The 15373-nt window shown below is 40.8% G+C and overlaps 1 protein-coding gene across 9 annotated transcripts in view; it reads left to right on the top strand.

Annotated features, from left to right (window-relative positions):
- Positions 1–2612: 2612 nt before the first annotated feature.
- LOC6550895 (small conductance calcium-activated potassium channel protein) overlaps positions 2613–15373 on the top strand; it is a 48397-nt gene continuing 35636 nt past the window's right edge. For 4 of the 9 annotated variants that reach the window (XM_026982593.1, XM_026982594.1, XM_026982589.1 and 1 more), the window contains exons 1-2: positions 2613–3821; positions 6678–6779. In XM_026982593.1, coding sequence (XP_026838394.1) covers positions 2613–3821; positions 6678–6779 — 1311 coding nt within the window. The remainder of the gene's footprint in view (positions 3822–6677; positions 6780–15373) is intronic. The other 5 variants (XM_026982596.1, XM_026982591.1, XM_026982590.1 and 2 more) reach the window with 2 other exon arrangements.

Genomic DNA, 15373 nt, shown 5'->3' on the forward strand with positions numbered 1-15373 from the left:
ATTTTCGGTAAATTCAAAATTTTGGCATTATTAAAAATTGCAAAAAATGACAAAAAAATAGAGTTTCCATTTTTGAACGCAGTTCGATTGGAAATTTAATTACGAGCTCAGCGAGGTATTACATTTCATATTCAGACAATTATTTTGAAAGTTGTGGCAAAAAAACTGATTATATTATGACGGAAAATCGGAAAAAGGACTTTTGCCAAATATTCGATATTTGCGATGAGAGTTTTCATCATAACTTCGGTAAAAATGATCGAAAAGATGAAAGAATAACATTTTTGAGCAGCTAATTACCAAGGCTAACCATCCCTATCACTTTTTGGTGGACTTAGAAAAAAAAATTTTTTTTCGAATTTTTGCGTTTTTTGTAAGGGGTAACATCATGAAAATTTGCAAAAAATGGCTAAAAAATAGCGTTCCCATTTTTTAACACAGTTCGATTGGAAATTTAATTACGAATTCAACGAGGTATTACATTTCATATTCAGACAATTATTTTGAAAGTTGTGGTCAAAAAACGGATTATATTATGACGGAAAATCCGAAAAACAACTTTTGCATCATCAAAATTTGCAAAAAATGACAAAAAAATAGAGTTTCCATTTTTGAACGCAGTTCGATTGGAAATTTAATTACGAGCTCAGCGAGGTATTACATTTCATATTCAGACAATTATTTTGAAAGTTGTGGCAAAAAAACTGATTATATTATGACGGAAAATCGGAAAAAGGACTTTTGCCAAATATTCGATATTTGCGATGAGAGTTTTCATCATAACTTCGGTAAAAATGATCGAAAAGATGAAAGAATAACATTTTTGAGCAGCTAATTACCAAGGCTAACCATCCCTATCACTTTTTGGTGGACTTAGAAAAAAAAATTTTTTTTCGAATTTTTGCGTTTTTTGTAAGGGGTAACATCATGAAAATTTGCAAAAAATGGCTAAAAAATAGCGTTCCCATTTTTTAACACAGTTCGATTGGAAATTTAATTACGAATTCAACGAGGTATTACATTTCATATTCAGACAATTATTTTGAAAGTTGTGGTCAAAAAACGGATTATATTATGACGGAAAATCCGAAAAACAACTTTTGCATCATCAAAATTTGCAAAAAATAGCAAAAAAATAGAGTTTTCATTTTTGAACGCAGTTCGATTGAAAATTTAATTACGAGCTCAGCGAGGTATTACATTTCATATTCAGACAATTATTTTGAAAGTTGTGGCAAAAAAACGGATTATATTATGACGGAAAATTCGAAAAACGACTTTTGCCAAATATTCGATATTTGCGATGGGAGTTTTCATCATAACTTCGGTAAAAATGATCGAAAAGATGAAAGAATAACATTTTTGAGCAGCTAATTACCAAGGCTAACCATCCCTATCACTTTTTGGTGGACTTAGAAAAAAAAAATTTTTTTCGAATTTTTGCGTTTTTTGTAAGGGGTAACATCATCAAAATTTGCAAAAAATGGCAAAAAAATAGAGTTTCCATTTTTGAACGCAGTTCGATTGGAAATTTAATTACGAGGTCAGCGAGGTATTACATTTCATATTCAGACAATTATTTTGAAAGTTGTAGTCAAAAAACGGATTATTTTATGACGGGAAATCCGAAAAACGACTTTTGGCAAATGTTCGATATTTGCGATGAGAGTTTTCATCATAACTTCGGTAAAAATGATCGAAAAGATGAAAGAATAACATTTTTGAGCAGCTAATTACCAAGGCTAACCATCTTTATCACTTTTTGGTGGACTTAGAAAAAAAATTTTTTTTTTGAATTTTTGCGTTTTTTGTAAGGGGTAACATCATCAAAATTTGCAAAAAATGGCTAAAAAATAGCGTTCCCATTTTTGAACGCAGTTCGATTGAAAATTTAATTACGAGCTCAGCGAGGTATTACATTTCGTATTCAGACAATTATTTTGAAAGTTGTGGCAAAAAAACTGATTATATTATGACGGAAAATTCGAAATACGACTTTTGCATCATCAAAATTTGCAAAAAATAGCAAAAAAAAATAGAGTTTCCATTTTTGAACGCAGTTCGATTGAAAATTTAATTACGAGCTCAGCGAGGTATTACATTTCATATTCAGACAATTATTTTGAAAGTTGTGGCAAAAAAACTGATTATATTATGACGGAAAATCCGAAAAACAACTTTTGCATCATCAAAATTTGCAAAAAATAGCAAAAAAATAGAGTTTTCATTTTTGAACGCAGTTCGATTGAAAATTTAATTACGAGCTCAGCGAGGTATTACATTTCATATTCAGACAATTATTTTGAAAGTTGTGGTCAAAAAACGGATTATTTTATGACGGAAAATCCGAAAAACAACTTTTGCATCATCAAAATTTGCAAAAAATAGCAAAAAAATAGAGTTTTCATTTTTGAACGCAGTTCGATCGGAAATTTAATTACGAGCTCAACGAGATATGACACTCCATAATTGGGCAATTATTTCAAAAGTTTTGGCAGAATACTGAATATTTAAACCAAGATCACAAGATAAAGTTACGCTTCCATTTGTATATTAAGTTTTTAATGACCGATGTACTGATTAAATAATTTCTGGTTACTCTCATCCCACAGATGTCAATTCAGAAGCTAAACGACACCACCAACTCGGGCTACGTGAGTTCCGAGGAGACGGACTCGCTGCTGGTGAGCAGCTCGAATCCATCGAAGGGCGGAGGTCGGACGGCACTGCTCCGCCAGGTGAAGAGTAGCTCCACCAATGGCCCAACGACGGGGGCGTCCACCTCGTCATCGGGATCGGTATCGGTGTCGGTATCGGGCGGCGGTGGATCCGGTTCCGGTGGCGGCTCAGCATCGGGCTCAGCTGCCGGGGCTTCCAAGCCAACGCTAATGCGGCAGGATCGCACTTCCACCTACCTAACCAGTCCGCAGCAGTCGCAGCATGCGAGGATGGGTTCCGAGGAGAGTATGAGAGGTGGCTGCGGAGCCACCGGACACGACGAGGATGTGGAACAGGGCCTGGTCCGCAGCAGCATAGTGCCTGATATCGAAGTACACGAAGAGGACCAAGAACAACACAGCCAACAGGGAAAATCAGCAACGATGACCAATAACCAACAGCAACTGCAACAGCAACAGCAACAGCAACTGCAACAGCAACCGACCATATCAATTATGAATTTAAGCCTCAAGCCCGGCGATAGTCACAGTCACAGCCACAGCCCCAGTCCGGGCAGTCATCCGAATCTGGGCACCTCATCATATCAGAATCTGGCCTCGAGCATACCGCCCAGCGTACCAAGTCGCTGCAGGGCGTGCCGCAATTGCAGTCGACGTGCTTCCACCACGCCCACCACGCTGATCGATCGCTCCGCCTCCCGCGACAGTGTGAAAAGTGCCTTCCAGCAGGGCAATCTCAGCGGCTCCATGGCCATTTGCATATCGAACTCGGCCCTGCCGCAACAGCAGCAGCAGCAGCAACAGTATCACCTGCAACAGCAGCACTATCAGTTGCAGCAGCATCATCTGCACCAGCAGCATCTGCAGCAGCAGCAGCAACAGCAGCAGCAGGTGCCGCCCGTGCTAATCACATCGTCGCCAACGAATGGATCGCGGATAATACGGCAAAGCTCCCAGCCCGAATCGAGCAGTACGGCCATTTGCTGTGGACCCCATTCCGCCTGCGTCGGCCACGCCCACTCGCACTCGCACACGGTACCAAATGTCTCGCTGAAGCAACTGCGCGAGAGCTCCGGCGATGGAATCGCGGGCATTGCAGCCGACTCCCTGCGGATCAATGGGGGCATGCGGCCCTTTAAGCAGGTGAGAATCAGTTGGTGTAACCCAACAGCCGATGCAAAATGAGAGCTCCATTTCCCCAGGGCAACCGACCCCGCATCCGACCCACACTCGAAAAAAAGTCAAAAATAAAATCATTCATTTGTATTTAAACTAATTGAACAACTGATTACAATTGGTCAATGGCATCGTTTTAAAGTGACCTGACTTGTAAAGTAAGCACGGGCATTCTTGTGCAGCTGGTCACACTAAAGCAATTCGCGTATCAGATTTACTTATTCAAAGGATGCTGCTTTTTTTCGAGTGCCCACGCCAGCCCTTGTACATAATTCATGTACATAAGCCATCTGCAATCGCCCAACTCATAAATGTCAAAGTGGACGCCACCCCAAAAGTACCCTTAGCGCTCTATGTATCATGTATAGTATCTCAACTCAGTATGTCCCCTCCCTATACATAAGTATATACCCATAAATTGGATGTTTTATGACCACCATCGCACTCGATGTTCTATGTTCATACCAACATTTTCCAGATCCTGCGTTGTACTAAATGTATAGTTGGGTTGATGGCTGGTCCAGATTTATGGCATCAAGTTAAATATTAAAACATAACAATTAAACCTGAAATGACCAGACATTTTAAAATGCTGTGCTAATAGAGCGATGAAGGAAAATGAACGAAAAATCAAAGATTAAAGATTATGTTAAATGGACTCTTGATTGCCAACATTTGGCTATAATTTATTGTATTTTTAAGCATAATACACTTTTATTACTCCAATTATAGAAACTATAAAGAGTTCGATACATTTCCTACATGTTAAACTAATCACCGCCAATAACTCATCTTCATAAACACAAGATGATTTTTATGTTCAGTTCGGATTACTTTACTTATGTTACAGATGTGTTCTAATAATCATAAAATGCTGGCGGTTTGTGATTTGCTTACTTTGTTGCTGTTGTTCTTTCGGTTTGTTTTCGTTGAATTTATATCTTTTCTTGTTTTGGCCATTTAACGTTTTTCGCGCGCTAAAATCCAATTAGTGAAAATCAATATTGCTCATACGCGGCGTTGGCTCAACAATTATTCTGTTCATTTGCCCGCTTGGCCACCTTCAATCTCATTTCTTTGCCCCATATATATGTACAGATATATATATATGTATATTTTCTCCCTCGCCTTCGGATTACTTTCGGTGGGCATAATTAAAAAATTTTGTTTACACGCCATTCGATCGAAGGGGAATAGAAAATGGAAAATGGAATACGGGGCCCTAGTAGGTGGGCCTAAGCACATTTAGCATTTTACCATTTAATGGAGAGAATCCGATAAACGCAATTAAGACATTTCTCTCCTGCAGTCTGCAAATAGATTATTCATGTGTCAATTGAATTGTTAAGTGCTACGGAATATACCATTTCTAGTCGCTCTATCTATATCTTTCATCTCCCTGTTATAATTAATATCAATTTACGCCAACGTGTCTGAACTTTTGCCGTCCATAAATATCTCGAAAAAAAAACATGAAAAAAAACTTCAAATATATACATATATCTATATATATATATAGAGGGGGGAAAAATGATATAGCTTCTTCCTTCATGCTGGCAGTGACCTTACCATGATTGATGAATTTTTTCACTCTTTGACATTTGCCGTCGCGTTTTCCTATTTTCTTCTGCGAGGACTACCGTTATCGCCCCCATACTCTATTTAATTTTCTTGTTTTTTTTTCCTTTTTTTTATCCAGTCTTTATAGATAATTGCGTTGGGTTCGCTGGCAGACACTTTCGGCAATAGTCAGGGGGATAAGAAGTGGTTAAAACATTTATGGAAGCTTCGGGGCAACAAAGCTTTTTGTTTTTCAAAAAACTAGCGGTAAAGATAGCGAAAGTAATGGTAAATCCCCCACATTTAACGGCAGCCCATGTAAATGGGCCAAAAGCTTTCAAGCCACATTTAACACGCGTATAAAAAAGACAACAAACAATTTGTATATGCAATTCCCCTGCGGTCATCTCTTTACATTTAAACCCCTCGCTTTCGAGAGCTTTTTCGCTTAGCTTTCCCCGCATAAGGGTTAAGTTGCAAGGCGAAAGCTTCAGTGTATTTCAAGTTTTCAATTGTCTTCGTTTTTCCGCTTTTCCATTTGCGTTGACCCCACCATTGTTGTTTGTATTGTTTTTAAAAGCTCTCTATTTAATTATGCAACATGCAATGAACTTTTCATCCATTCCGCACTCTTTTCTATACGTGTAAAATCCCCCAGGATCACACGCGTGTCGAGAAGGGCCGTTATTACTTGTCAGGCATATGGCCAACGTATATGATTACATTCTTGTTTTAAATACCCTTTGGTGCATCAATAATAGTATCGTACTTTATAATAGACTTTTCGACGTTTCACGAAATCATTACATCTCCATGCATTTCAAATATTTCATTACTTTCCTCGCCTATATGTATGGTATCTTTATAGTCGAACCTCCCCTAGTAAGTAAAACCATCTATGTAGTTTCGACTGTATCCTAACATTTATATACCTTAATCTAACCTTACGGACAGAGCGTTGCGAAACGAAATGGAGGCTTGAACTATATTATCTTATATTAGTTGAATAAACGAAATTAGCCTGCCACTTTCGTAACGCACTGTACGGCGCAGGACTCTCGACCGATCTATGTCTAATTTCTAGGTATTTTCAACCGCTTTAAACCAATCGGAACCCATTTCTTAATCTAAGTCCCCCACATTAAACGTACCCCAACTGGTAGTAGCCCTCCAATTCGAATGTAGCTTAGCTTAGTTAACTATCTAGGATAACTTAACAAATCTGTACTAATCGCTGTCGCATCAATCTCGCAATCTCTTCAGGGCGTTCTTCTAATGCCTCGCACCTTGTCCGAAAGCCGAAAGTTGCGCCTTCGAAGGGCCTTCACCGAGGCCACTAACGAAACACTCCAATGCTCCAAAATGGTATTTAACAAAAAACAAAACAAAAAATCTTAAAAAAATGTCAAACTACAAAACAAACCCATTTGCCGAAACTAATAATTTTGTTTTATGTGTACATAAATATTTAGAATGAACCAACGTAGTTCCAAAGTTCCAAAAACAAAACCAACAAAAACCCAATCAAAAAACCAAAAGTTCATTTTCAATGGCACCGCTCTGACCTTGCCGCCTTCCCAGCGGTCAAGTAGCTTGTTATCGATAACATAATGCATTCTGCTGCAAATGCTAAATGCCCCCCGTGCAATCGTTATGCGTTTGGCATTCGTTTCTTCCTAGTTTGCACTGCGTCAATGTCCATGTTCAATCTCCCCCCCTAGAAATCTCACAAAAAATGTCAAATGAAAAAAGAAAACATCAAAAATAAAAACAGCAATACAAAACTAAACTCAAAAATACCCGTTTCAAGACCGTTCTGAGCATTTTGGCCGCTTGTAGCGCAAGTTTACATTTCCGCATCCCATACGCTCGCATCCACTTCCAAATCTGCTTCAGCATCTTGTACGACTTTGCATCCGTTGTTGAATGTAGACCCGTAGTTGATATATCACCCATAATTAGCTATAATGTAACAAATATCGATGCTTTATCGAGCAGGTAAGCTGTAGTTGAAAATATTACGATTCCTTTTGCACCGATTGTAGTTATTTTGTGATGAACGCACTGATTGATTGCCGATATACTGATAATATGAACAATATGATGTATACATTTATGGGAAATTAAGTATTTAAGGTAATATATAGGGTATTTTTATAGTTTAGCATTTGTCATTCGTGGAAAGATGGAGGGGCGGCAGCAATTAAGTGCCGAGCGGAAGCATTTAATATTTCCCGCAGTAAAAGCTGCAACATTTTCATTTCCATGACGTCGACGCGATCAGGTGTTCCCCCTCAGTCACTTCTCCATTTTCTCGATTTTCCACCAGCGTGTATCTCACTCGTTGCTCTCTGAAGCAATCTCTCCCATCTGGGCCATCCACCTGCTGCCTTTTGTCCACTTGGCTTCCACCATCCACCATCCACAGTGGAAGCGTGCTGCTCGGAAAAAATGTGTGCCTCATTAGCGGTATTATCAGTGATCATAGGGTTTTTCTATTCGAAATAATGTACGATGTTTGTGCATTTTTGAAGATCGGAAAAAATCAATGGTAATGGGCATATCCCAGTCGATACATAAGTTTTGGCACATTAATGCTCTTTTTTGTTCCGATATATTGGCGGAACAAGAAGGCAGGAGCGCACCAGATTGTAGTATAAATAAAATTTTGGTGGGCAGGCCATTTGTGCGGCGTCTTCGATAGGGATCGCTCTCGATTTTGGGAACTTTGGGAGCAGCTCTCTGTACGTTTTCCAGATCGCTTGCGGATCGCATCAGATCGTATCGTATCGGATCGGATCGGTCAATATTATAATGGACGTGAACGGCTTGTGGAAATGCTGAATTGTGTCTGCTTCCCCGTTCTGTTTACATTCTGGACAATTACGCAGTCGAAAGTCGAAATTCGTTTGGCCAGAAATAATTTCCATTCCAATCAAAATCAAATCAAAACCTTTCGAATTTTCATCTGTGGCGGTTCGTGTACTTGTTTCAGCAAAGAGCGAATCCTTTTTGTTTTTGTTTTTGTTTTTCCTGTGTTACTGTGTGTGTTGGTTGACAATGCGATTCTGTGGCTGGAAAATTGTGATAAATTATGTGTTCCACGAAGAAAATGTATAAATCATTGTTTAAACAATGCGGTTTTAACCTGCAACCGGCAAGGTCTGGGAATTGCTAATTAAAATAAACATTGTACTTGTTTTCTTGAAAATCTTTTAATTATAATTTAAGCAACATGTTTGTGTGTGCGCCTGTAGATTTCTTGAAAACATAAACATTTGCTTTCTATTAGCAAAACAAAAACCAGGATTTTTTTGAAAGTGTTCTTAAGCGAACCTCAATATCCGGTTCTATAAATCAAATTCAAGCATACTTTTGCATCAAAGGATGTGAGCAAAGTTCAAGTAATAAGTAGAACAGCCCCGAAATAGGATAAAGAATTCCCTCAAAGGCTTCTGGCTTCTTTGGGGTCGTAAAACAACTTTTTTGGATCTTGGAGGAGCAGAGCATGTCGCCGGCCTTCTGCATGGATAACGATTGCAATCAGAGTGCTCTCTACCAGAAATGCCATGCCACGCCTCTGCCGCCGCCCATGCCACTCATACCGCCCACGCCGCCCTTGCCGCCCATGCCGGCCGTGCCGCCCATGCCGCCCTTGCCGCCCGTGCCGCCCATGGTCGTGTCGACGTCATCAACCCCATCGGTCACCCCCTCAATGACGCCCTCGCCCACCCCCTCGCGGTCACCGTCGCTGACACTGATGATGACGTCGCCACAGGCGCTACAACCGTTACAGCCGCAAGTGCCGCAAACACAAATGTCGCAACCGCTCAACACGGCCGCTGCGTTGATGACGCGAACGGGCAGCGTTGGTGGCGCCACGAGTGCCGCACGCAGGAACTCCCTTTGGCTGGAAACGCTGCGCAGCACACGAAAGCTGTCCTACGCCAATGAGCGACCGATTCTGGTAAGACTACACTCGACCAAATTGGGGGAGGGTTCTCGGAAAAACATTCAACAAAAGCGTGACAATTTAACAGATGCTTGCCGTAGGTGAATAATAACGAAAATCTAAAGTTTCGAAAGAGATTTGAAACCATCCGGAATACATGTCGTATACGTTATTTTTTGATTGCAACAAAAAATACGCATACGACACGTGGCTCTTTTTATTTTACACGCCACACTTGTAGCGCCCAATAAATATTCAGTTAAACTAAAGTTTTTCGGAAGAGATTTGAAATTATTTAAAACTGGTCAGAAGTATGCTACAAGAAATTTTCAACCGGAATGATTGCATCAAAATCACAAACTGACTCAGCGACTTTCAATTCAACAATCTTTTTGCGCAGTGTGCTCAAGAAACTATGACGTATCTAGCTTATCTGCTGCCCATTTGTATGCCCATTTCCATTCGCCAATTCGTCGACGGGTTCCACGTGTCTGTTGTGCCTCAGAATCCAAGCTACGATATATAAAAATAAATAAATCGCTGGCGTTCCTCTTTCCGCCATTTCCGTCTCTTTCCCGCCACTAGCTCGCTCTCTGTCTACTGTCGCTGAACGCTTCGAAGTTATTTTCAACCAAAAGCATCTGCAGAACAAAACAAAAACAAATCGCAGACACACGATGGAACTCTTGGGGATATGGTTTGGGCCACGAAACTTTTGTACCCTGCAAAAAGTGTCGAAACTTTTGCCGAATTTTCGCAGCACTGCAAAATGTCGGTGGTTTTGCTTAAAGAAATACTGCCAATGGGAATTGAAAATAAAGAATCTTTTGTTCTAAAGATTGCAGCTAACTAAAAAACTAAAGTCGACGTTTTTAAGCAATTCAAAACTTTTGCAAAGTCGCTCAATCTCAGGCAGAAGTTTTGTGAATTATGCAGCACAAATTACGGCCAATTTAAACTGCAATATCAACGACTTTTTCATATGCCCATTAAAATTGGTAATTGTAAGATGAATCGATTTAAGTGCTCGTACTCAGCGGAAATGAAGTCTACAATATTTAATAACGACTTTCAAACCGTTTAATTTTCCGCACACCGCGTATACAATATTCTAAATATAGAAGTAATATTTCGATGCTGTATAATGCCGACGAGAATGACCAATTGAAAACACCCTTATGGCACAGATAATGGCAGGATATTATTATTTTTTCTGAGGAGTGGGGGCTACGAAAGCAATAACACAAAACAAATGTGGGAAAAAGGCACATAAACAAAGACGTCTGACAAAGGGGGCGGGGGCTCAAAGGAGAAGGTTGCGGGGCGGGAGGAAGGGGATTGGGATGAGGATCCATCTATTCGGCTATTCCATCATCATCATTCGAAACACAAAAAAAAGACCCATAAAGACATAAAGTTCGCTCAAGTGTTCGGATCGTATCGCCCGATTCATGCGTTTGTATCTATTGCTTTGATAAATTGTTTACAAGACAGGCGATTCGAATTTGGATTTGCATTTGGGATTTGGATATGGACTTGTGATTGGTATTGGATAACGATCGCATCATTCTCATTGCTATAATAATAGTGTGGATTCAGGGTTACAGTTTTCGGGTTACAGATAGTCCATAAAACGGGCAACTGTTTTATTTTCTGGGTTACCTATCGTGCATATGTAGTACTGCTTTGATATACGACCCAGTCGATTGAGCAGGCAATTCCGGCGCAGTTTAAACAATGCCAATCGCCACGTAATTAATGGCATATGAGCAATGAAAGAACGTAATCCTCGGGGAAAAACCGGGCCGCAGATCGTGGACATGAATTATAGATACACCATATATGCCATATATACACTATACACTATACACTATACACTATACACTACACTTTATATCCACTTTAGCCTATGTAAATGGGCGGAACGACACATGCGTGCATATTTAGATGATGATAAATATTATATATATTCACTCCCAATGGGTATTACGGCGTGTCATCTAAAATATTTAAGGCATTTGCTTTGCGACTTTTGACTTGACGTCCATATGTCTGCATTTCGAGGACTTTCAATCGACCAGGAGTCAACTTTGTGTGCTGCTTTTACATTGTTGGCTGGTAAGTCGGTTCTCCATTACCCATTACCCGTTATCCACTAACTACTACCCATTACCCATTACATATTCAGTGTTCTCAGCTCGACTGTGAAAAATGTTGGCCCAGGTGGCCTCAATAGTCCAATAACTTATTGCCTCGGCATTATGCGTCGGGGTACTCTTTAAAATTTCATGATAATAGTCTTCGACCGCGACTGCAGTTTATATCTTTCTATCTATCTATATATATATATTATATATCCGTTTAGATGGATGTTCACGGCTATATATCTTAGCGAGTGCATGCACGCTGTTTGCCCAAGTGTCCATCAATAAAATATGACAAGAGGCACTTGCAGCGAACTGTCCCCGAACCGTAAACCGTAAACCGTACAGCGAAAACTGAAAGCCGGACGATTGGATGGGTCTAAAATCGTCGCCGTCGTCTAAAGGTCGCGCCATAGTCCGAGTCCAATTGTACAGCTGCTCTGAGTCATTTGCCAAGGCACACGGTGTACGGCGTACGGCACATACGGACATACGTGCTTCACCAGATGTCCGGCCTTTGAGGGAGTACAGCTGTGCCGCTGCACTGCCTCTGGTCATGTTGATCGATGATTCATTGTTGCCGCGGATCTTGGACGGCTGACTTTCTAAGCTTTACGTAGACCTGGCAAATCAATCGATAGCACTTTCGATGGATAATACCGATGCTACCTCTAATACCGATAATACCGACAATACCGACAATACCGATAATACCGATAATACCGATAATACCGATAATACCGATAATACCGACAATACCGACAATACCGATAATACCGATAATACCGATCATACCGATAATACCTATAATACAGATAATACCGATCAACATAATTATTTATTATTTCCGGATAATTTCTTGCACAGCTTTTTGCATGCATTTGTGAAGCTATTCGTTGTATTTAAAAATGTATAAGCTGATAGTCTAGGTTTCTATTCATTTAATTGGAAATCGTAAATCAATCGTAAGCTATTCATTGATTTCCATCTATATTCGTGAAACACAAAACTGCACTTCCGTGTGAGCCAGCATGAGCTGAGCTAACGCTGAAGATGGCTATCCAATCCTGGCCATCCTGCCGATGACCCAATCCCTTGGTTGCTGTATTGAAAATAAGAAAGTGGCCGAGGGGAAGGTACCGGAATGGCAAATGGCTGACAAATGCATAAAGTTTTCATTTCAATGAATTATTCAAAATCCGACATGACAACATTTTGACTATCTGTCGTTTGCGTTGACATTTCCATTTGATATCTGGGTCGGCGATTGTGCAAACGGACGGGCTATGAGCCTGTCAAGCGAAGGGGTTCTGAGGAATTAGGTGCGATGTCCTATGTGCACGTTAATGTCATCCTCAAGTGATGGACACTCGAGACAATTGCCATTGGAGCTGCACAAAATGCATTAATTTATTTAAATGAGTGGTGCTTTAATAAGGCTTTGTAGTGCTATACGGATGAAGTGGCTTGGGGTCTCCTTAGAATCCCACGTAAGGGATTCCGGGTTCTGGTTGTTGATTGTTTTGTGCTGGCAAGCAAAGCAGCTTAAATGCACTGCGGCAAAAAATGTTGGCTTTCATTTCCAACTCAGAATTTTATTTCAAGAATAATGAAATGAATATATGTTTCAGCATTTAAGTACAAAATTTATAAAATAAATTCCAATGCAGATTTACAAAAGCGATGGCCTCGACTTACCGTGTTTATAAGTGCCAATTGAAAAGGGCTCGCTTCCAATTAGAAGCAGGAAAATGTAATGCCCATTCGAATAAGGTGCGAATGTAATTGGTTTTGAATTTCTGCAGGGCTCTAGCGATGCCTTATGATGCCGTATACGGAATTAAAGGCTTTAAGACTTCGCTGGCATAATGAAGGAGTGGGTGGATTTTGGGGGAGACTTCAAGGATTGCCAGAACGTGGGGAGATGTGCGTTGCTATGCCATCAACTTCGGTTGCTAGGCCAATTCATTTGTCAGTTCATCAGCGCCGAAGAATGCATTCGCGTATCTGTGAGAGCGTTATTCAAGTGTATGTGTGCCACTGCGGGCATATCTGTGTGATGTATGTGCGTGGTGGTGCGAGAAGGAGGACCTACAGTCAAGCCGCTCTAGAGCAAACCGTGTAAGAAGACATGATTTAACTTATGAATATTAGAAAACCCAATGGCATACCTAAGAATGTTTAAGCCCCAAGAAATGTAGATCATACAAAGGCAGATTCTAAGTTTCTTGCTATGCACCTTAGCGAGACTCCAATGTATATTCTTTGCATGCACAAAATATAGCTGAACAACGTGACTACAGTCGAATACGACTGGGGCAGCGGCGATTGCCGATGACAATGAAATCGCGTAGCTGGAACTTTGAATTGAGCATCCATTTGGGATTGCCTGGATGTGGGGAGTACCAGGGTCCTACCGGTATGGTGGGGGGAGGTGGGCGGGGAGTGGGAGTGCGAGGGGGACGGAGGACGCGGAGACCATCACCTTACGCAAATCGGAGTTTCCAATGCGCAGGACCAAGCGAAGGCCACGGACAAAGCCGCTCTCTCTCTCTTTCACACTCTTTCACTCTCTCCCTCTGGCGGCCGCAAAGGGGGCTTTTTGGGGCTTAACGGCCCCCCAAGAAGGAGAATTAGTCACTTGCTGCATAAGGAGTGGTTCCATAAGGATTGATTTGAAAATATACTTTTCTTAAGCAACATCAATTCCGAATTATGTATAAAATATCGACTTTCATTCCTATATTAATGTTAATATTAAAATTTTAATTGTCTTTCTGAAGATAAGGTTTTCTTTATAGCCCTTCTGCGATCATCCCCAAGTTATAAAACAATTATTCCAGATTCGTGTCTAAAAACTCTGTCGTGAGATCCCATAAACTCCATCTTCTGCCTACGACCCTGTCTTTTGTCGTTTCTCCCCCTTTTTTTTTAGATTTCTTAAATGTAATTTTGAATGCCGCGAAAAGGAGTATCATTCGGTGTGGTGTATGCGTGTGTCTGTGTACAACCGCAAAAGGATTAACTTGTAAAGTTCAATTTTGATTTTCGTATCGCGTGCCAGTTGACCATTATGCTATATAGTTACCAAAAAACTAAAAAAATAAATTTCAAAGTCATAAGCAAAGCTCAAAGTTCAAAGTAGAAGAAGAAGCAGCAGCGGCAGCTTCTTCTTTTTGATTCTATTTCTCTTCCTCTGCCGCAGTCGACGTCGCTGCCGCTCCTTTAAGTGCCAAAGTGTGTGTGTGTGGGTATGGGTGTGTTACTCCCACTGCGTTGTGCGTGTACCCGTGGGTGCGTGCAAGAGAGATGGCCATAGCACACTCCTAGAGTGATAGAACGAGAGAGAAATAAAGTTGAGTGGATTGGAAATCAGTCAAAAGGAGACGGAGAGAAGGAGAGAGCGAGAGAGAGAGAGTGAAAATGGCAAAAGGAAGAGAGAGAAAGGCGAGGCGGCGCCGACTCTCTCTCCAACTTTCTCTCTCTCTCACCTCAGATTTTTGGTGCTCCATTCGCGTGCCGCCAAATTAAACACACATGACAATGCCAATTCATTATAGCCAAAAACGAAATTGCAATTGCATTGGCAATACAAAAAAATATAACAGCGGCAGCGCTGCGACCGAGGGCAGCGACTGTGACTGCGGCAGCGACAAAGACAGCTGATAAAGACAGTTTGACAGGCAAATCTGGGTCTAACGAAGAAGAAAACGTGCAGCACCCGCACACCAAAACAAAAAAAAAATAAAAAAAAACACTCATACACACCCGCATCCACACTCCTGTGCACGCTGCTCACTTCTTACAGGTACAGGTGAGCCTCCGAAACTTGTCCCACAAGAAGGCACCTGCAAAAAGTATGC

Source organism: Drosophila erecta, unplaced genomic scaffold (genome assembly GCF_003286155.1).
Source record: "Drosophila erecta strain 14021-0224.00,06,07 unplaced genomic scaffold, DereRS2 tig00000126-arrow-pilon, whole genome shotgun sequence".
Classification (NCBI taxonomy): Eukaryota; Metazoa; Arthropoda; class Insecta; order Diptera; family Drosophilidae; genus Drosophila; species Drosophila erecta.